The sequence below is a fragment of the Mus caroli genome, chromosome 10, assembly GCF_900094665.2.
Source record: "Mus caroli chromosome 10, CAROLI_EIJ_v1.1, whole genome shotgun sequence".
In the NCBI taxonomy this organism is placed as follows: domain Eukaryota; kingdom Metazoa; phylum Chordata; class Mammalia; order Rodentia; family Muridae; genus Mus; species Mus caroli.
Genome location: NC_034579.1, coordinates 86,923,824 through 86,947,023, shown reverse-complemented (window position 1 = coordinate 86,947,023; position 23,200 = coordinate 86,923,824). Strand labels below are relative to the sequence as shown.

Sequence of the window (23,200 nt, the reverse complement as noted above, 5' to 3'; positions counted from 1 at the left end):
TATAGGAATGGTGACAAAGCCGACATGACAGAGCCAAAGACCAAGCTTGGAGACCATGGAGGATGATGAAGTCTAACACTCAGAAAGGGTAGTACACTTATACAGCTGTGCATACAATGCGAACAGAGTGTGACCACATACAACAAAACAGATGGGCTCACACTTAACACTGAACAACACACAGAAACTACAGAAGTACATTTGCATACGTACATGCATGCTGTGATTTTGTAACAGAACAGTAGCTTTTAGATTTTTTTAAAATATTACAGCAGCTTTATATAATATACAAACTTTTTGCATATTTGTATAAGCACATTTTATAACATATATTCATAACTACATAAAGTTCAAAGATTGAGTGAGAGTATGTAGGAAACAGATTCAGGTATTGTAGAACAGGTTTGTAATCCCAGCCCTTAAGGTATGTCAGACCATGTAAGTGGTATGTCAGACCAGCCTGATTTACAGGTTAATTCCAGACTAGCAAAACCCTCTGTCAATGAAAATAAAGTATTAAATACTTCAGAAACAACATGAACATGCTTATGAATAAGAAGGCTCAGATATAAAATCACAGTACGAAAGGGTATAACTGAGACAGTATGACCATGTGTGTAAAACCACCTTTGTTATCAGAGGGCAGGAATTATGAGTAAGGTGAGGAATGAGGAGTATTAAGTCAAGAGAAAAGTAGCAGGAGAGTGTCTAAAGCATTCATTTATTCATCTGGCCACACAGGATGACAACACCACAAACACACTGAGCTGTAAAGCTAGGCCTGGGCACTCTGCTGCGCCTCTAGCATTACCACCCAGCTGCACATCCGGCATGCATGGTGCACACATAGCCAGCAGATACATTCAAAAGTAAGATACAACTCAAGTGCTGTTCCAGGATACTCTAAGTATGAAAAATGACAAAATGTAGACAATAATGTGCTACAACTACGTGAGTGATTTAAATTTTACATATAAAAATTAACTACAGGGCTGGGGTACAACCAAATGGCAGAGTACTTTGCCTGGTACGTGCAAACCTCTGGGTTTAAAAAAGTCATGAAAGGGCAAAAAGGAGAGGAAGGAAGAAAAGAAAGGGAAGGAGCAAGGGAGAGAGAGGAGGAGGGAGGGATGAAGGGAAAAGACTCAAGGACAAGGAGGAAAAGCAAGCAAGCCATCCTCACGGCACAGCCAAGGCCAAAAACTTACTAAGGAAGCTCTGCGGGACCTGCGGCTCATGGGCTGGTCAAAGGGTGGGCTGCTGATCTGCAGCTTCTCCAGGTAGCCATCAGGTATCCTGATGTCTGCAGGCAGCGATAGCCGCTTATTCAAGTCCTATGCAGATAAGGGAGCAGGGCATTAGATTTGGGAAGACGTGGGCCCAGGCACATTATTCCTTTTTTTTTTTTTTTTAAGATTTATTTATTTATTTTATGCATATGAGTACACTGTAGCTGTCTTCAGACACTCCAGAAGAGGGTGCCAGATCTTGTTACAGATGGTTGTGAGCCACCATGTGGTTGCTGGGAATTGAACACAGAACTGCTCAGCCATCTCTCCAGCCCCCACATTATTCTTTAGTGATAAACGACTGGAGCTGGCTTGCAGTTACAAAGTTACTTAAGGCAAGAATACTTATCATAATCAAAGGCAGGCGATATGGTTTGATATAAATAGTTTTAAAAGACGCAATAGGTTTTTTACCAAATTCGAGTGGAACTTTGCTTTGAAATTCTTCTCCATGCAGACATAAGCAGTCTGCCACAGGGTGTGAGCTCTTACACAACTGGAAGACAGTCTGCAGGAGTCAGTTCTCTCCCTCCACTACACGGCCTCCAGAGACTGAGCTCACATTGCCAGGCTTGCTGGCAAGTGCTGAACCATCTCTTTAGCCCCTAAAATTTTATCTTAAAGCATATTCAATATCTTTGCAGAAAGCTTTTAACTTACAGGGTATGCTGAAATAGTAAGAGTCATGACAAAACTTCTGTCCATAAAACTCTGACAGACATCTTTAAAGAAATGAATTGCTTGGGTTGTTTTCAGTATTTCTTTATGTGCATGAATTTTTTTTGTCAACTTGTATATATGTGAACCATTTCTGTCCAGCACCCTCAGAGGCCAGAAGGGAGCATCGGGGCCCCTCGGTGCACTGAGGGCTGAACCTGGGTTCTTCTGCAGGAGCAGCGCTGCTCTGAACTGCTAAGCCATCTCTCCAGTCCCCAGTTCTTCTTTTATATTTATGATAAATGTATCATGTGAATATATAGATACAATGTACCATAAAGGAGAAACTAGCCAAGTAAGAAAACAAGCTAGTTCTAGTTTATTTATATAAACTATATGAAGTGTTCAGGTGAGTACCATAAAGGTGTGATTAAGAAAAGGTTTTCTAGCCTGGCGGTGGTGGCGCACGCCTTTAATCCCAGCACTTGGGAGGCAGAGGCAGGCGGATTTCTGAGTTCGAGGCCCGCCTGGTCTACAGAGTGAGTTCCAGGACAGCCAGGGCTACACAGAGAAACCCTGTCTCAAAAAACAGAAAACAAAAAACAAGGAAAGGTTTTCTGCAGAATGTGAACTGTAATTAATGTATACTTGCATTGGGATAATTAGGAAAAAAAAAAAAAAACATTCAGACCACAGCTCACCAAGGCAAAGAAACAGCTCTTGTGTGAGTTCCATTTGCCTTCATGATGCTTCAAACGAGCATCGCATGTTCCTTTACAAACACAAATATTCACACAATGGTTGTGTTTCCACTTTCTTAACTGGTTACCTCCATTGAGATCCGTCTATGTATACGATTTCTGAGGCAAACACCTGTAGGTGACTGGACTTCATCAGATGATGTCCCAGAAGCTTGGTCACTCTCACCATCTGATCCCATTTTCAGATTTTCATGAACAATATCTATATCAGAAAAGGAGGCATTGTTTACCTTTAAAGGTCAGATCTTACTAAACAGTACACTTCATTATCATTACAAGTAAAATAGAGAGACTCAACAAACAGAAGTCACAGTATTGAAAGTCATCTATGTTCTAGATCCATAGGCATGTAAGCAGTTACCAGATCAAAACATAAATGCCTTACCAGAGAGATAAATCTCAGGCCAGCTGTGCTGGTTGTTTTGGGTCAACCTGGCACAAGCTAGAGTCATCTGAGAAGAAGGAGAAAGTCAACTGAGAAAACGACACCATCAGACTGCCTACAGGCAAGCTTGTGGGAATTTTCTCCATTAATGATTGACCTGAGAGAACCCAGCCATTATGGGTCCTTACTTGTATAAGAAAGCAGGCTGAGCAAGCCAGTAAGTAAGGTTCCTCTCCACGGTCTCTGCCTCAGTTCCTGGCTCCAGGTTCCTGCCCTGCTTGAATTCCTGCCCAGGTTCCCCTCAAAGATGTACTGTGACAAAGATGTGTAAGGCAAGGGGTTTCTCCCCAAGTTGATTATGTTGTTCCTTATAGCAACAGAAAGCAAATTAACAGAGAAATCAGCACCAGGGTTGTGGGCTACTGTTGTGACAGACCTGACTGTGTTGTTCTGGGAAAAGATTGTCGCAATGCTTGAAAGTTTTAAGATGGAAGTGCCATTAGTGCTCGAAGCTTAACAGGCTGCTCAGTGGAAACACGCTGGAGGTAAGATGCTGGGAGCAACACAGATGGTGGAGGCCTGGCTCGTGCAGGGTCAGAAGGAAGCAGACACTCTATCAGGCTTCTCTTAGACTCTGATGGACAGTCTGTGGCTTCTGGTCAGCTGAGAGTGAAAGGCAGCTGTGCCTATGAAGAGACCTCAGCACCACTGAGGTGAGATCTTCTGGGAAGCATTTCCTCAGGGTCACCACAATGAGCTGTGGACCAGAGGGAGCCAAAGCTTCGTCTCAAGCTGGCATCCAGTCTCAGTGATGTGTAAACGTCTCCCATGTGTTACTAGTTTGGGCAGCATGAGAGCTGCAGGATTGAAGGCGTAGCTGAGGCTTGGCACTCTGAGAGGCCAGGAGAGGCCACTGGTGGATGTGTCCCCTCAGCTGTGGTGCAGACCCCAGGATTGAAGGACTCCTGCAGAGATGCTGAGGCTCGGCACCACGTGGAGTCCCTGAAGAGCAGCTAGCTGATGCCCTGCTGACTGTACAGCCAAGTTACAGTGGAGACTCCAAAATACTGGACAGTCCAGCACTTCGGGAAAACCACCAAGGATGGCAGGAGTGGAACAGTATCAACCTGAGCCTGTGACATTAGCTGTTTGTGCTGTGGACTGCACCAAAGGCAAGGTGGAGCCACCCGAGACCACGGGAGCCCAAGGACTGAGAATGAATGAGTCCCAGAGGCTGAACATTTAGCTACGAGCTTTGATTTACACTGTTAGAGGATGGATTTCCTCTGATCTTATTGGAACTGTGCCGTGCCTTTTCCCTCTTGGGACAAGAACTGTATAACTTTAAAAAAATTTTTTTTTACAGAAGCTCAAATTGAGAGACTTTGGAGTTTTAAGATACTTTAAAGACTGAATTTTTAAAAGGTGTTTGAATATTTTTTAAAACTATGGAACTTTTAAAGATATATTATGTTTCAGAGTTACATAATAGTTATATTAGTATGCTATCTTGGGGAAAACACTAAAGGAAAGGTTAGGATTTAATAATGATGTGTCTGTCAAGGTGACAGGGGGTTAACTGTACTGATTAGTTTTTTTTTGCCAACTTGACTCAAGTTAGAGTCACCTGGGAAAGTCAGTTGAGAAAATGACTCTAGCAGACTGCTCTGTAGGCAAAACATGTGGTGACCTTTTTTGGTTAATAATTGCTTTGCGAGGACCCAACCGACTGTGGATGGTACCATTCCAGGCAGCCCTCGGTTGTACGAGAAAGCAAGCTGAGCAAGCCATGGGTAGCAAGGAAGGAAGCAGCACTCCGCCATGGTCTCTGCTTCAGTTGCTGTCTCCAGGTTCCTCCCTTGCTTTTCCTCCCTTTGTTTCCCCTTCAATGATGGACTGTGACAGGAATGTTTAAGTCAAAAAACAAGAACAAAAGAAAAAGAAAAAATACCCTCTCAACAAATTGCTTTTGATCATGGTGTTTCTCATAGCAATACAGAGCAAACTATGGTATCAGCACTGTGGCACAAGCACTAGGGAGAGAGAGGCAGGAAAAGGACATCTCTCCACGTTTTCAAAGTATGAAAAATTTTACAAGGAAAATAATTCAAGTTATTGCCAAGAATTGAATAAAATTACAGACTTGACACAGTTCTTGAAATTACTGTAACTTTGCCTATTTTCCAGATTCCAGGAGATAGAGACTTTAAAAGTAACCTACTTGTAGACTTAGGCACACAGCTGGACTAGAAACCCGGTCTTTAGCTTCTTATGACTATTCTCTCATTAGATGTGTCAACAAGAAAACAGAACTAACTCATAGAACAGTCTTTAAAATATTTACAAAGCTGCTACCCACCAGTAAAAAGCCAGATGTGGTGGCACGCCTGTAACTCTGGAACTAAGGCAGCAGAATGGAGCAGAGAGGCCAGCAAGAAGCTGTCTGGAGTTCCAAGCACTACTTGCTGAGTGTCTACTACAAAGCTAAGTTTGTGCTCTCTAACGTATCAAAACCCTGCTGAGAGCAGTGCACAAGTTCAAGACCTGCCTGGACAAACTGGGAAAGCCATGTAAGCTCAGTGACTCAGCACTTCTGAAGCATGCCTTAATGAGGCAGCAGGTTCAGTTCCCCAGAACTAACAAGCAACCAGTAAGCAAACAGAACCAACCAGTCCTGCCCTACAAGGATGCCAAGCAAAGGTACCATCTCAGATAGGAATAAACACTGAGTTCCACTGGACTCAGCCAGGAGAGCAGTCACGGTAACAAGCACAGCTGTTTCTGCCTCCTTCTGGATACAGCGAGGTGAGAGAGTGAAGGCCCGTGTCAGATCTTCACTGTCTCCTGAGTGGGACGAAGGGCTTCGATGAAACGTGAAGCGTATCAGGAACTAGAGGATGCTTGCTTAGTCAAGCTTCTGCCACTTGCATGATGCACTGATAAATTTGATCAGCATTACTAATGTTTTTAGTGTTACTTTCTTAACTGGAGACCAAGAGTCTCAAGAACAGATGCTTTTACATTGCTCCTGAACTAAAAATGTTTCTTGCATTTTAAAAGGCTTACTACACACAGAAAAAGAATATGCAACAGACTCCAGTCCATAAAACCTAAAACATAACTCACTCTTGACTACACAGCCAACAAAATTCCAAGCCAAAACCTGATTTCTTAAACATAAATAAATACTCCCTCGTGACTGACTTCAAATTATTGGCACAGTGTTACTGGACCAGTGACACTGTCCAGAAAAATGCAATGGCACTGATCATTACACAGTGTCATCACTATTGACACACGATGCAAATAACATTACCTCAGAGAATGGATGACCGGGACAGGAAACCAACTGGAGGCAAGGACTCTGGAGTACTCATTACCTTTGGTTTTTACTTTAGCTTAACTCTAACCCTGTACAATATAAACTATAACAGTAGCTATGTTTAACAACTGACTGGGACCCACATCTCTCATGAACCAGCTTAAGACGCCTCCAGCGCGCCATTCTCTGTGCTGTGCCAGCAGGGACATTGGCACGTTTCTCACAGATGAAGCCACACTGTAGAGAGGCTCACAGTCTTAAAATTAGGGAAACGAACCGGGAAGTAACCTACTGCGGCAATAAATAAAGGAAACAGTGGGATACAATATATCTAATGAGACAATGAAACATCTATATTTAAAATGACTTCTAAATCAAAACATAATACACCACACTACCAAAAAAGACGAGAGACATAAAATACATAAAAACTTGCAGGTATCTTTCCTGGATATTTCAAAAGCACATAATGGCAAAAGAATAAGCAGTCAGGTGATAATCTACTTCTTGTACTGTCAATATGCAGTAATTAACTGAAGAGCTTCTGAAGCAGCACCCACTCTGCATGAACAGACAAGCAAACGCCATTCTCTGCTGTGTTAGCAGCCCTTATCTTTCTGCTACCCTTCCAGTCCTCACCTGGTCTCTACATGACTAGAGGAAATCTGACAATGACAGAGGCTGGCTTTGTTCATACAATGACACTCAGTGCACATGTCCTAGAAGCAGACTTAAACACAACAGAGCAATAAGCACATTACCTAGTCTGCTTCCATTCCTGGGCATTGCCATGAAGGAACCAAGGCTTCCTCCAATAACACTGTGGGGTCTCCGCAACGGGGGCTTCTTGAAGGAGCCTGTGTACTGATGGAGGAAGGAATGCACGCTGTGAGACGTGGGCGGCCTGCCATTCTTCACAATGGGCTCTGTGGTTCACGGCATCCAAGAATCATTCCATAGCCGTCCCAAGAGTCAGGATCACAAGAGAAGGGTTAAGAAAACAGAACAAAACACAAGGCTGTAACAGAGATCATTTACACGTAAGCTCAATTCTTTAGCGATTCATTCAAAGTGCAATAGTTAGAATGAATTTCTATGAACATACATTTCTAGAAAATACCTTAACAACTTAGGTTGGTCCAATGACCAAAACTGGTTAACAGTTACTAATATGCCCCCCCAGGTATCCTGTCAAATTACTCTAATCTTAAAATTATTTGCAATCCAGGCCTCTATGTGCTGACTGACCATGACTACCATGTGTCACACACAGGGTTAAATATGCTGTTGAATATAACACATGTAATTCTTAGCAAAAGGCATCTAATCTATACCTCGATTACTAGACATTCAGAGCAGTATGTCAATTAGTGAATAAGACAGAAAAACTTAAGTGTATCTCAGTATGGAAGCTAAGATTATCACTTCAAATATGGTATTCTGTTATATAAAGAATCTTTAAATAAGCAAAGACCCATTGCTAAGCAGAAACATCTTACAGTAGAATACTTACTAATCGGTTAGCCATATATGAGGAAGGATCTTAGCAGGGCTTTGCTTGAACACCTACTCTGATTTTATTGAGAATATCCCTAAAAATGAAACTGCTGGTCTATATGCTAATTCTATGCTCAACTTTTAGAGACAAAGAAATAAATTAATTTTGACGATTTTAAATAATTTCGACAATTTAAAAAGACTAAAGACTCAGGGCTGGGACTATGGTTTAGTGATACAGTGCTGGCCTAGCATGTGTGAGCCCCAACATCAAAGTCTCGAGCTACAAAAATTAACTAACTAACTAAATACACTAATTAATTAATTAAAGACATAATTTTTGAGTTATCTCTCATAGAAGGCACTTTAGGAATACTTTCTTATTCTTCCATTTATAAATTTTCAATTTATATTTAAATATAGCTGTTCCAATTTAGGGCCAATATGTGTAAAGTGGCCAAGATTAACAATTTTAAGCTTATTTTTACATTCTCACTACCAATTCAGAACATAAAATTCAGGATTCTTCCTTTATGGATTTGATCCATCAGACACCATGCACACATCACAGCTGCACGATGTACTTTAAATTACAATTATAGCACAACATTTCTAACTAACTTTAGCCTTCAAGGTGGGATACAGTTATTAAAATTACAAAAATCTCTCAAATTCTAATTGACGGGATAGTACCGTAGATAAAAGTACCATGCCCATTTAGTTTTTCTAAGATATTTAAAATCCTGCAAGTGTGTACGTCTCCATTTTGTTATTGTATACATGTCTATATAGTATGCAAGTATAACAGAGCTCTTGATCGAACTAGAGACAGATCAAAAATTGGTCTGAGGCAGTTTACTCGGAGAAATTACAAACTATTTCACTTATTAAGCTAGAATGTTCACTGTTTCAAACTAGACAACTCGCTCTTGCTTTCTAAGTTGATTACGTGACGTGTAACACTTTTAAATAGCACACTCTACATACATTCTTGCAGAGTACTCTGACACAGGCTCTATCTCTGTGTGCAACCTAGCTTATGGAGTTCTTAGGCTAAAAACAGCATGGGAAAGCAAACAAACTCTCCAAATGCCTGTGAATTACTGATGAAGCCCACATTACACAGAGAACGAGCAGCAACTGACTATGGTAGGTAAGGTCTCTGTCTGTGTGCGACTACAGGTCTCTCTGAGGAGGAAGACAGTGCTCCTAAGTCTTTCTTTTTTAAGGTCTGTCACAAATAGACAGCTTACACTATTTTCAAAATATTGGATATTTTTAACATCTCACCACGTGTTATAAACTAGCCATGTTTTAAGATAATTACCAAAATATTCCAGAAAACATCCAATTAGAGCTAAATTGTTCATTAGCTCTAAAATGTCAGTGTATCGTCCATTACTCAGTTTTAATAAAAACGTTTGTCTGGGAATCAAATACTCAGAGGAATGTGCTCCAAAAACCACCTACCATGGTGGACACCGTGCCTCTTTTATCTCTGAACATCACTGGCAAACATGTTGGTCAGAATTTCTAGCACAAGAATAAGCAAGCTGGAGTCAGCCATTACTGCCACCAAGAATTCAATGGGAATCTGAGAATAGCAGGGTTCTGCTCCATGTATCTAGCAGATTCTCTTAGAAGAGGATTAAATATTACAAAATCATCTTCAAGACTTGAGACAAATATAAATTTTGCCCTGTGTATAAAATGATAACCAAATTATTGTCTTGAATTTCTTACTGAGCTCATTTTTCTCCGCTCTTGTCAAAAACCCAGACCATCAAGGAAAACATTAGAAAACCAAGACAGACCACAAGAACAGACGCAAGGTCACCTTGGCTCTGCCAACAAGATGGACAGTGTTCAGCAAACAATGATGTCTGAGGAAGAAAGGCAAGGTCTATGAAACCTGTGTAGGATAAACTGACTTCCCCGAGTGGGTGAAGCAGTACTGCAGTGCCTTAGGGCATCCACGGTCCCAGACCATGACTGCTAACCTGCACAACCATTCGTCTCTCAACCCACAAGCCTTCCCCTGCAATGAAGCAGGTGAGCATGCTTTGACCACCGCCAGAGATCTCGAACCAGATTTTTAAGCTCAGACAAGGGAGCTCCGCAGACACCGAAAACCATGGCTCATTATTGGCTGTTTTTAATCTCCTTCCTGATCACTAGGACATTCCTAGGTTTATTTTGGCTTTGAGTATATAACAGTGTTCTAAAACGTTCACCAGTTTACATTTTAGTTCAATTTAATAACCTCTTTAAATTGTTACATTAAAATTTATACACTACTACTTTGTATTGTAAAAAGAACTGTCAAATGAAAGATAACGACTTTGTCTCCATCAGAGGAGTTCTCAGTACAATGGACATACGATGGTATATAAAATAAGAAAACAGACTCCCTCATCTGATGATCCTTGTAATCTATGAAGTCAGTCAATACAGATCTAGAATGCTGTAAGACTATATATAATAAAGTCACAGACAGGAATCTTACAACCTTACTATCCTGTATTAACTCAGGAAATTTGATACAAATATTTAAATGATAATTTACCAATAGTTACTTAACAACTGGTATAAAGTTATAGCATGAGAACCGGAGAACTGGTAAAAACATAAAGGCACTCCTGGGAGTAGGTGACCAAGGATGCTGCAGGCTGGGAGGAGAACAGGACATGCCATCAGCCAAGCACAGTCAGGTCAGTCTCCTGTTTCCAAGTAACCACAGATAAACAAAACTGCCATAGTCAGCGTATCTGCAGAGAAGCCTTGAGTGAATTTATAAGGTAATTGAGTCTCTCCCCCCAGATACTTACCGTTGTCCTTGCTACTGCTCTCCTCTATGGTCATCTGCTCAGCCAGCTCCGATAGCGACTCATCGATAGTCTGGCTTCCCCTGAGCGTGAGGGACAGTCTCCTCTTAAACTTTTTCATCCTATCAGTTGGATGTGGTTTGAAAAATTCTGAAGGTAAAGGACAAACAAACAAACAAAAAACATTAGTTTTAAATACTTTATTGCTGAAGAAAAAAATCACTCTAGGTTTAGAGTTTACCTTCAAAATAGGAATCTATTAAGGGATTCTCATTTCCAGCAAACATCACAGAATCTAAACTTTTTGTTTAAAAAGACATAGTCTAATTAATGCTCTATTTAGTTGGCATCAACAGAGGGCCACACTTTTTATGGAACTCAACAGTGAGCCCTTAAGAAGGGATGAAAGTCCCTGGACCACGCCCCCTGCAAACTCTGAGAGCAACTGTTACTCTGACGCTTAGGTCCAGGCACAAGTCTCAACCACATCCAGAACCAGTCAGATCCGTGGCCTATCCCATTCTCACGGTAGGAAAATGCTCAGAGACCTTCCCTGAGCGAACCATCAAATACCAAGCAAAAGAACTAAAGACTCAGAGGTGAGATTAATATTAATATTAGCTTTTTTTTTTCAATTCAAAACATTTCTGAAATCAGGATGCATGTTACAACTTATACGACGTCGAATGCAACTGGTAGTATTTTCCCTGTCAGTGGCGCCTTACTAACTGAAAAGCAAAGCAACTGCCCCCCTAAGAAACTCGGTCATTTACCTTAGTGTCTGCTCTTTATGGCCTACATGTAATAAGCAAACTGACCAGAGCACCTTGCAAACTATCCTAAATAAAAACAAGGGCCTTTACCCAAGGCTAAAAATAAACCCAGCTGTGGTTGTTCTCCATCTGTGGTTTGCTCAATTTCTCATCCTAACGGTATACCCTAGGTTTGCTCAACAGGTGACTCATAGAAAGGTTTTGTTGCTCAAAGTCTGGAGAACACAAATACAAATTTAGAACTGATAACTTAGTATTTGATCACTACCCAGTAGGTATTTACTGTAATTTAAAAACCATCACCATAATAAAACATGAAGCAACACACATTAAAAGTCAAGTATTACAACTACAATCTAATACAGTTTCTCTTCCTCTCCAACTCCAGTCTTAAGACACATGGCTTAGGGAGACTCAAGAGCAACCATGGCATAGCTTGGGATGAGTCTGTGCCGAGTGTCTAGGAACTTACGGTCCAGTTTACCGTCCATCCTTCTCAGCTGTGTCTAGCCCGTGACTCCACCCATCCGCTTGCTGTGCTGCTCATTTTTTCAGTTATAGAACCCCCATTTGATTCTTTTCTATAGATTCCAGTTCTCTGGTGAAACTCTCAGCTTCAGCGTCTATTTTCATGAACACACTCATCACCGTGTTTTAAAGTTCCTGTCTCTAACCCCACTGTCTGGTCTGTACAACCTATTGACCTGTTTCTGCTGCTGACGTTTTTCTCTTCTTGCTGTGTGGGTAGCAGTATTTTACTGACTGTCAGACACTATGTGGATGACGAGGTGAAACTGGAGGGATGCAGAGGTTCCAGATGTGGCTACCTTCCTCTACAGAGGCTTTACTTATCTTCCCTAGCTGGATATCCAAGCAGAAGCAGGTCAGCGATAGAGCACAATCCAACGAAGGACAGAAACTGCTGGGGCCTGAGCTCAGACACTGAGAGTTGCACTCACTCCCACAATACTGTCCCTTCTATGGTAAGGTCCTGCAAGGGACTCCAACACTAAATCTAATGCAGAATAACAGCAGCGGAGGCTGTTAAGTAAAATAGATAATGATTACATATATAAATATATAAAATATTTAAAATAAAATATACAAAAACAAAGACAGGGCAGTTGAGGCTCTGCACTTTCCCTAGTTGTTTTTAGCTCTTACGCCCTGTTCAGCTTCATCCTCCCACAGTTTAAAGAGAACAGTTTAAAGGTTGTTAACTAACTTACCAACATCAGAAATACAGTGTCTCCCTCCCTGCCCTCCTGAATCTCAAGTTTGGACAGGCTTATATACTTCCAAAATTGTCTCAAGGCCCCCACCCCCACCTCCCAGCATTCCTAGTAGTTTCAGCAGGACTTCAGTTCACTTAGTTATTCCACCATAGGCAAAATGGAGGCTTTGGTGTGCGTTAGCCAAGGCAGTATAAGATGTCAATGGGAAGCAGCCCAGTATGCTAAACTCAATCCGAAAGAAACATGCTAACTGTAAGACACGGCCTAAACGTGCCAGCTGTAGACACATCCTAAATGTCATGTACCTGTCATCCTAAATGTATCAGCTTCACTTCTGTAGCTGCTCCTTTCAAATAGCTCTACCACGACAGTAACTAATTCAGGACATCTGCTTCTACATCTTAGTTCTTTAAGGTAAATTACACAACTTCCAACTACCATTTTGTTTCTCTATAGTCTTAGCACCTGGGAGGTTGGCAGATGCTAGGCCCTGGACAGTATGGGCCTCACTGAGAGACTGGAGCTACAGAGTGAGGCCTTCTCAGAAGACAAATGACAGGAACAAGAACAACAAAAGAGCCAGCACTACAGAAGCCCTTCTTTCTAAGGTTAAAGCAGTGCCAGACCCAGCAGAGGAGTAACTAAGCAGGCTTGGGTACTACATCAACCCTATATGGTCTGCAGAGAACCTCATCTGTGAGAGAAAATCTGTAAGCCCTTAGAATACTGCATGTGTGATGAGTGTTTCTATACACTTGACACTAAGTCACAACAGGAAATTATTTTCAGTGCTGAAGATCAAACCCAGTACCTCATGCATGCTAAGCACCACTCAAAGCCAACCCTCAAGCCAGATCAAATGCCTATCGGTATTTCAGCCACTACTGTCTCTAATGTAGTCATATGGTCCCTCGTGTCTATCCAACTATATAGTATCATTGTGGAACCATGACATGACATTTTTTCAAGTTTACTGGTCACAGATCTTGCCTATTGTTCTAGAATGACAAAGAAGTATAAAATAATAACACATAACATAGATCAATTATATATAGCTGCTACATTTTAATATAGTACTGAGTTTGGCTACCCAAAATATAGGCCGATGTGGCTAATGAGCACCTACAAAGTGGTTAGTCCAAATGGAATTATGCTGCAAATGCAAAATATAAATTTGGCATGAAAACAAGGTTGTAAAAATATCTTCATAACGGTAGACAAAATCATAAAAACAAACAAACAAGCTAACAAAACTAAAATAAAAGTTCCAAGGCCTGGGGCAAGGATGGAAAGTGGGAAATTATTAATACGGATGTCCTGTTTTTCAAGAAAAGGAACTTTAGAGATAGAAAACAAGCTAACACAGAGCATTAAATACACCTTGGTGGGCTTAAGTAGATCCATGAGGGGGCGCACATAACTTCTTACTGTAGTGCATCTGAGTAATAAGACACAGCAGGGAAGGCTCCACTTACCCATAATCTACACTGGTACAATTTAGTATTTATTTTGTCAAACAACGAAGGAAATTCTAGCAAGCAAAATAAAAAGCTGAGCACAAGGGACATTTGGGACCCTGTCACACAAGTACACACATGAATACCAGGATCCTGAAAATTCTAGAAGGACAGCAAAACTGGAGACAAATACATTTAAAAAAATTAATGTTGACCTCAAACTTCCCAACTCCAACGACAAAGACGTGAATATCCAAAGCCTAGCAAGAATACAAAGAGACCCCCACACTGGGACACTTCTTTACTAAAAATATAGAAATCCCACAGAAAGAAATCCTGAAGTAGTCAGAATGAAGCTACTTAATCTACACAAGGGTTTCTTAACATGATGAAAGGCTGGTGATATATTAGAAATTAAAAGGACAGGAACAGCATATTTATATATTAGAAAGACAAAGAAAATGTTAACCAAGAATACTATATTCCACATAACTATACTTTGGAAATTAGAGAGAGATTAAGGCATCTAACAACCGTGCATACTAACTCTTCCCAAGTGTTCACACAACGCACTGCAGACCAGACCTCAAGACCACAAAACAGACTGAAAACACGGCTTTCCTTTTTTAGTATCAGACCCAGGGATATGTATATACATGCGAAGCAGGGGCTCTACTCCTGAGATACGTGTGTGTGTGTGTGTGTGTGTGTGTATTTGTGTGTGTGTATGTGTGTGTGTGTCTATCTTTTTCTGAATTTAGTAAAATGAAGCTAAGTATCAAACAAGGAAAATTTACAAATATGTAAAAACAAAACAATCCTAACTAATACACTACAGAACTCACGACTACAGAATATACCTTAAAACAAATGAAAACACTAACACAATACACCCAAACTTACAGTGTAGAGCTAAGCATCAAGAAAACTTCTAGCTGCACTGTCTACATCAAAAGCAAACCTCAAATTAGTATCCAAATGGGACACTTTATGGAATTAGAAAGCAAAGATCCAATTAAAGTGGAAACTAACTAGTAGAGGGCCACAGTAAGAGCAGAGCGGAGACACCATAGAACAGAATTGGGTTCTTTGAAAATGTTACACTGACTTAGAAAACACACTAGTGAGAGAGTGAGATGGCTCACATCCATAGGGGACCTGCGGCCGAGACAAGGGATTGATTTTTATCCCCAGACGCACACAGGGAAGGAAAGAAGAGACCCTCAAGGTCGCCCTTACCTCCACACACAAGTTCAAGTGCCACACACAAATATATAAACACAATTGAAAAAATGAGGGTATTAGTACCAATTTCAATCAACAAGAACATAAGAAAATTCTATGAATTATGGACCAGAAAGTGAGTAACCAGCCGGGCGTGGTGGCACACGCCTTTAATCCCAGCACTCGGGAGGCAGAGACAGGCGGATTTCTGAGTTCGAGGCCAGCCTGGTCTACAAAGTGAGTGCCAGGACAGCCAGGGCTACACAGAGAAACCCTGTCTCGAAAAACAAAAAAAACCCAAAAAACCCAAAAAAACAAAAAAAACAAAAAAAAAAAGAAAGTGAGTAACCTAATAAAGTCAACAAATATTCCAGAAATATCCACTTACTCTTGGAAAAGTACAATTTAAGTAGATCTCTAACATCCAAGGAGAACAAATTAATGCAATGAAGAAAAGTCCAGGACAAGATATATTTATTGGTGAGACATTCTCTCTCAAAAAGCAAGCTAGATGGCTCCACCCATGCCCACACATGTGCACGTACAGCACACACACATACACTCACACATAAAAAGCAAACAGTTATAACAGTAATTTAAATAGTATTAAAAAGATAAATCCTTACGAGTTATGCAATGAGATAACAGACAAATGCTAAAAACTAAAACAATACTGTTGAATAAAGCTCAATAAGATGTATGTAAATGAAAATACAACCCATTTTCATGGACTAGAAGACAAACCAATTAAAACTATGGCTCAAGGGGGATCTACATATTCAATATGGTCCCAATCAAAAGTCCAGTGGTGTTTTTTTCAAAAACAGAACATACCCTAAAATTTATATGGCATTCCAAGGGCCCTGGATAATTGTAATGTTCTAAAAATATTAGAAAATTAGAGGGCTATTCTCGTTACTACAAAGTGCTGAAACACTGCAGTAATCAAACACTGTAATACTTGCATCAGAGGTAACACATACACCTAAGCCGTAGAACTAAGAGCCCAAACCAACCATCAAGACAGTCTTTCCTACAACTGTGCTGGGAAAATCAGTCTCTCTCATGGAATTCAGGGAGGTTGGACTCTTATGCCACATGCGAGAGTTACCTCAAAACAGACAAAAGAAAATAGGTGTATCTAAACCCCAGCATTAAAACCATGTAACAAAACCCAAAAATGTCTTGGGGCTGGTGAGATGGTTCAGCTGGTCAGGGCACTTGCCACCAAGCCAAGCTTGATGACCTGAATTTGATCTCCAGAGACCATGTGATAAAAGAAAAGAAATAAGTCCAGCAAGTTGTCCTTTGACCTTCACACATGTACCAGGCCGTGGGTCCCCGCAGCCCAGGGCCCAAAGGTCTTCAAACATTACAAGCTAGTGTCAGTGTTCTTCCTTATCCTCCAAGTCTTGAGATATGACCGCATTGCTGAAGACACCAACCATATGGAGAAAGCAAGCTAGTGCCATCCTGGGAGCGTCATCTCTTCTGGCTAGTTTCACAGTCCTCAGCATTGCCCGGTGGACTGAACTGTGTGGATTACAATAACAACCAGCCTGGCAAGACGTGCACGGATCTAATACTGGCATGAATATCCTAGGAGTAACCAGCCACTCTGCTTGGATTAAAGGCCTGCTCTACAAGATGAAACCCATACCTGGCCAAGAATCTGTGGCTAGACAGACCATAGACTCTGGGAGGGAATCTACTACTACTATTCTGCTAAGGGGACTGAGTATTAAACCAACTCCCAATGACCTATCATTATGACAGTGATTGAAGCATGTCATCAGAGAAGCCTGTTTTCAGCACATGTCCACAAGCAGCAGGGTAAGTAGAGTAAGTTATAGGGAGTAAGAGACTAGAGACTGCAGAACATCCATACTTCCTTCCTTTCCTCCCTCCCTCCCTCCCTCCTTCCCAGGCTCACTGTGGGAAAGGGAGCAGAAAGAGCAGTAAGAGGCAGGAGAGGTAGATGAATAGAAAGAAAGTGTCTTCTGAACACAGCGGAGCAGCTATGCATATGGTACCGATGACTGAGCCTAAAACCCGTGTGAGCCTAAAACAGACCAAGATCCAGTGGGGAGAGGGAAGTGGAACACAGGTCTGCCCCTAGTCAAGGGTAAGTCTTAGCTCCTGGGAGAAGGGTCAGTTTTCTCTAAAAGCAGAGCCCCCAGTAAGTTCAATAAATCACAACCCCAAATCCTCAGAACTTAAAAAGATAATGTTTTTAGTTCTACAAGAAGTTTATTATTTTCTTTAAGCAAATTTTCAAATATATTGTTTACTAGTCAATAGGTTAAAATTTAAATACAATTAAAATCTGACTTTTAAAATCTTCAAATTTAAGATACGTTCTCATGATGATTAATCAATTGGTTGACAGTAAGTTTCCACAAAGGGGATTCTGTTTTTAAACAGCTGCTTAGTTTCAGGGAATTCAGAAAATAATCTAGAAAAGTCATCTGCTGCTTTTGATCATCATCGTCTCACTGGACAGAACCGAAAGAGTGATTGTAACTATTTAAAGTGTGCCCTACCCCGATACACACATAGAAACAAAAGAAAAAATGGACAGAGAACAGTGGAACATCATTTATAAATGAAACAAATTTTCTATTTAATAATGTACTCTGGCTACACCTATTTTGCCAAATCCTCTTTGTGACTTTAGGAGCTGGAGAGGTAGCTCAATAGTTAGGAGCACAGGCTACACTTCCAGAGGACCCGTGTTCAATTCCCACCCAGCACCCATATGGCTGCCGATCACAACCATTCAAGGGTACTAGGCACACCTATGGAACACAGATATACGTGCAGAAAGAACACCAGTACACATTTTTTAAAAAATTAACTTTTAAAATGTAATTTTAAAATCATAAAACCAGGAGTTTACTGAAAGATAAAGAATCATTTTTAAAATGCTTGTTCTCATGACTACGTCCTATAGTTTAAAATTAATCACCACTTACAGTGCATGGTGAAACACTACTGTCTGATAAAAACTTAAATTCCTCCGCTATAACTCAAAGATACAGCTCACCTCCTTTTCTTTGGTATTGAGGATCAATCAAATGCACTCCACTGCTGATTAACTACTATAACTTCAAGATCTGGAAACCACTTCGGTATGTGTGGGGCAGGGGGTGGGGTGGGGTCTAAATCAAAAAGTAGCCGTGATGGAAACACGTCCAAGAACACAGGGTTAATCTGTGGGCCCTGTCAGAGCAAGGGAAGAGGAAGCCTGAGGAAAAGCATACAGGGAAAACTAAGACACTGTGTCCCTGCCCAGGATTGACATTCTTATCAAAACGGAACCTTGGATTGATAATGCTTTCATAAAACTAGAAATAAAGTATTGCTTAGATCACAAGTTCTCAACTTGCAGATTATTATTTATAATAGTAGCAAAATCACAGCAATAAAGTAGCAATGAAAATAATTTTATGACTGGGGGTCACCACAGCATTAAAGAGTCACAGCATTAGGAAGGTTGAGAACCACTGACTTAGTAAATAAATGTATACAACGTTTTTATTGACTGAAGAAGACTAAAAGATATTTTCATAACATGTAACTGTACATCATGAGCCATGAACTGTGACTACTATAATTCTGCACAAATTATCAAAAAAAAAAAAAACCAAAACAAAACAGTGGTAATAAGTTTATAAAATATTGGGAATAGATGGGCATAATTAAAAATTAACAGGAGATCAAAAATCTGAAGGGAATAAACATACTTTAATAATCAAGGTCAAAAGGACAGGCTTATGTTCTTCAATCCTGCTAAACAACTATAATCTCAGGCTACTGACTTAACAGTGGTTTGGGTTTTTTTTTTTTTGCTTTAAGATTTGATTTTATTATTACTTTTAATTATGTGTGTTCCCATATGTCTGCTGAGGGGCCATGTCATGCTGGCAGAGGTCAAACATCAGGCCCCCATTTGTAGAGTTACACAGGTAGCTGGGAGCCACTTGGGATAGGGAAGGTGTTGGTCTGTTATCTAGCACTGGGGATGACAGAGAGGATATATTATATTGATCAGACATACAAAATGTTCAAAGAAGTTCTCCTCTGAATCCTAAAAATCCCAAAATATGTGATTCAAGTTATCTAGTTGGTAGATGAACAGACCAACAAGAGAAATAAAAGCAGGAACTAAAAAGTAATTTCTCTAGTTTGGTTGATAAATGTTCCCAAAGGCCTAGCAATTAAAGAGCCACCGGGCTACTGGGACGGGGCGGAACTGAGAGGATGTGGGGCCTGATAAAAGAGAGTCTCTAAGGACCTGCTATCAAAGGATGGCACCAACCATTCTTCTGCTCTCTGTTTTCACTCTATGGCCAGGATAGATCGCCTCACCATAAGCCACCAAGAAGAGGGCAGCCAGTAACAGACTGAGACCACCAAAACAGTCAGCCAACAATAAACCTGAGATAGATAAAATATCCTGCAACAAAACCAGGAAGCTAACACAGTAATTATAAATTTGTTTTATTCATAGTTAGATGGAGGTACCCATCTTAACGCAGAGTCAACACAGAAGACACTAAAGTCTATAATCCAGATTGTTATGGAGAAATCAGCAAAAGTGTATGTGCCAAGATTACTGTAACTTTGAGACCTGGAAACCACTTGGGGGAGGAGGGTGTTCCAAATCAAAAAGTACTAAATGCAGCAAAGAATACAGTGTTAATGTGGGCCCAGTGCTGAGGAACGGAAAGTGCAAGCTTGAAGACTTATTTGAAAGTAAAGCACAAGAGGCAAAAGCCTAAGGAAGTAGACTGTGTCCCAGCAGACTGTCCCAGCAGACTGTGTCCCAGCAGACTGTGTCCCAGCACACTGGTTTGTTCTTCTCTGGAACACCTTACACGGACTGGTGAGGAACGGCCAGTAAGAAGGAGCAGCTTTGATCTCAGGAGACACCGAGGTGGAAAGGCCCAGTCAAGCCTCAGGGATGTGGAGTCTGGAGGGCTTTTATACAACTTATGACATCAGGATTTGGATTCAACCTCTGAGGAAGTTTAGATGTCAGCTGTTAAAGTGCGATTCATCCCGTTAACAGATACCTTCTGCCTTCACAAGCACACTCATTAGTTAAAGTATTCATTGTGCGCTTTGTGTATATAGATCTTAGGTAGAGAAGAAACAAAACCAAGCAAACCACCTTGCAGTAAGAAGAGCGAACAACAGAAGTATGAAAAGGAGATGCTCAGACACCTCTGTGCCCATAGGAGAGCCTACCGGGCTGAATAGCAGAAGAGAAAGAAGCCTCCATAGTGGAGAGCCTCAGTAACTACGATATGAAGGCAGCTTCATATTGTTCCCGGCACTCAGGTTGGTAGCGCCGTATTATTTTGACAAGTATATGAGTTAACAAGCATCACATCTATAATTTAGCAGCTTTTTCTATATTTTCATTACATTTGTGTATTTGTGGATGTGTGTGTGAGTATGTGAACAGGCACATGTGCTGAGGTCAGAAGACAGCTTGCAGAAGTCAGTTCTCCCCTCCCACCATTGGATCTCTGAGACTGAACTCAGGGCATCAGACCGGGTGGCAGGCACCGTTACCTACTGAGCCATCTCATCAGCCCCAAGAATTTAATGTAAATTGTTGCTAACCAGGAACTGCAGAATTGAAAAGGAAAAAGAGAAGAGATGGATTATTATGGAAGCAGGGATCGCACAGAGCTGAAAGAAACAAAGAGGACGTTTGAGGTCTGTACAACTCAGAGCCTTGAAACAAAAAGCCTATGAACTGAACCTCTGAAAGGAGTGAGCAGGACAGGAGAAGCTAAGAGCTCAAGCCAAGGGGCTCAGCAATGGCCACATGCAGCAATCTGAGGAGCACATGACGAGCTCATGTTAACTACGCTTTGATGAGGATGGGTCAATGGACACGCAAAAGCTATCCAGTGGAACCAATGGACACTCTGCTCCCACCAGGGTAGCTCTGTGGCTGTCACACAATGAGAGGATAAAGAAGACAAGGCTCTCTTGAGTTTCCTTCTAACCCTCTACTTCTCCCAGGTACACTTTCTCTTGGCACAGTGTAAGGAGGGATGGAGCAAAGAAGAAACAGTTTCCAGTCTGTAGGACTCCTGCTCTCTACCGCACAAATCTAACATGTGTCAGAGGCTACTAAAAAACAGATTAATAGCCAGACCACTTGCATGATTTTATTTCTTCATTTTTACGTACTTGCAGTAGTGGTTTGCAAATATTTACTTATAAAAATCTAGTTAAAAACACTTGGTATTTTTCTTATGAGTTCTGAGGTAATTATGTAAATTCTAAATAAGGGCAAACACTTAAAAAAACAAAGTTTGAAAAAATAGCCTTTTATAGATCTTATAAAACAAAATCAGAAATTCAAAATCAGAAATGGAAAAGCTGAGTAAGTCCTAATTTGACATCTACATAGAAACCGTGAATTCCCATCTACTCCACATTCACCAAAGGAAAAGACTAATGAGGGTTAGTGAAAGGTATTGCGTTACTTTCATACTTAGGCCATTTTTCCCTTCAATGTACGCCTTATTCACCTTTGTATTCTCATTGGCTGAAAGGTTGCTGTTCTCTGTTAATAGTCAATGTTTGTCATTTTCAGCATACCTCTATATGTATTTTCTAATCTTATTTCTTTTCCTTCCTTATCTCATGATATTTTTAATGTTTTCTGCTTTTCTTCTTTTTCTCTAAATATGTCCTTCAAGAGACAAGCACAGATCTTTGGCGTAATAGAATTTTCTTTGGTACCGTAAAAACGTAACCAAGTAAAATGGCAGTTTGAATGGTACAGTGAATTGTTCAATTCAGTAATTACATTATGAGCTCCTGAATTTATTATTATTTTTTTTATTGCGAAAAAAAACAACATTTAATTGGGGCTGGCTTACTGGTTTAGAGGTTCAGTCCATTATCATCAAGGTGGGAGCATGGCAGTATCCAGGCAGATATGGCACAGGCAGAGCTGAGAGTTCTATGTCTTCGTCCAAAGGCTGCTAGTGGAAGACTCCTGAATTTATTATTAACCACTAAAGAAATGTGAGCTATACTTAATGAATTAGGGCAGATTTAAGGTCAGTTATTTTATAATTAAGTAATTAATGGGGGAAAGTAGATGTATAACTTATCACTTGGAAACTGATCACCATATTCAGTTGCTCATCGATAGAGCGACCGAGAACGTTCTGAGGGTGAAATGGCTATCTCCTCGGGCAAGTCAGAGAAGGAACAAATCAGTGTCTGCAAAATAAAGCTCCCAGTTGGGCAGTGACTCGTGCCTACAACGCCACAGTCAGGAAGCTGAGGCAGGAGGACTGGTGTGACTTCAGAGCTAGTCTGGGATAAATGGTAAGTCCTAGGCTATCCTGGACTACAGAGTGCTTTTCTGTCTCAAAAAGAAGCAAACAAAGAAAAACTAAATGAAACCTTTGTAGTGAGCAGAGGCTAAGAACAAGAGGCCTCGACTTATCAACGAGAAGCCTGACAAGAGGAATCCGTACATCCCAGCTGGGGTACAGTGCTCAGTGGGCAACTCTGCCGAGCAAATGTGAAGCTCTTACTTGGATCCCCGGCACCCGAGAGGAAGCCAGCTGCTCAGCAGGCATCTGAAACGTAACCCTGGAGGAGGATCCAGACAGGCTGACCAAAGCTGGAAGCCTCAGCTTTCATGAGAGATCTCCTCTCCAGAAGTGTGAGAGCAACTGAGGAAGTAACCAAACGCCAGCTTCTGGTACAGGTACACACACACACACACA

General features: G+C 41.0%; 1 protein-coding gene across 3 annotated transcripts in view; it reads right to left on the bottom strand.

Annotated features, from left to right (window-relative positions):
• The window catches only part of Cdk17 (cyclin dependent kinase 17), a 78,007-nt gene that overhangs the window by 19,403 nt on the left and 35,404 nt on the right, over nucleotides 1–23,200 (bottom strand). For 2 of the 3 annotated variants that reach the window (XM_029482418.1, XM_029482417.1), the window contains 4 exons: nucleotides 10,740–10,886; nucleotides 7,176–7,340; nucleotides 2,776–2,909; nucleotides 1,209–1,334 (listed from right to left, as the gene is read on the bottom strand). In XM_029482418.1, the coding sequence (XP_029338278.1) occupies nucleotides 1,209–1,334; nucleotides 2,776–2,909; nucleotides 7,176–7,340; nucleotides 10,740–10,857 (543 nt within the window). In that variant the 5' untranslated portion in view covers nucleotides 10,858–10,886. Of the gene's footprint in view, nucleotides 1–1,208; nucleotides 1,335–2,775; nucleotides 2,910–7,175; nucleotides 7,341–10,739; nucleotides 10,887–11,981; nucleotides 12,029–23,200 lie in introns of those variants that run through there. The other variant, XM_021174696.2, reaches the window with a different exon arrangement.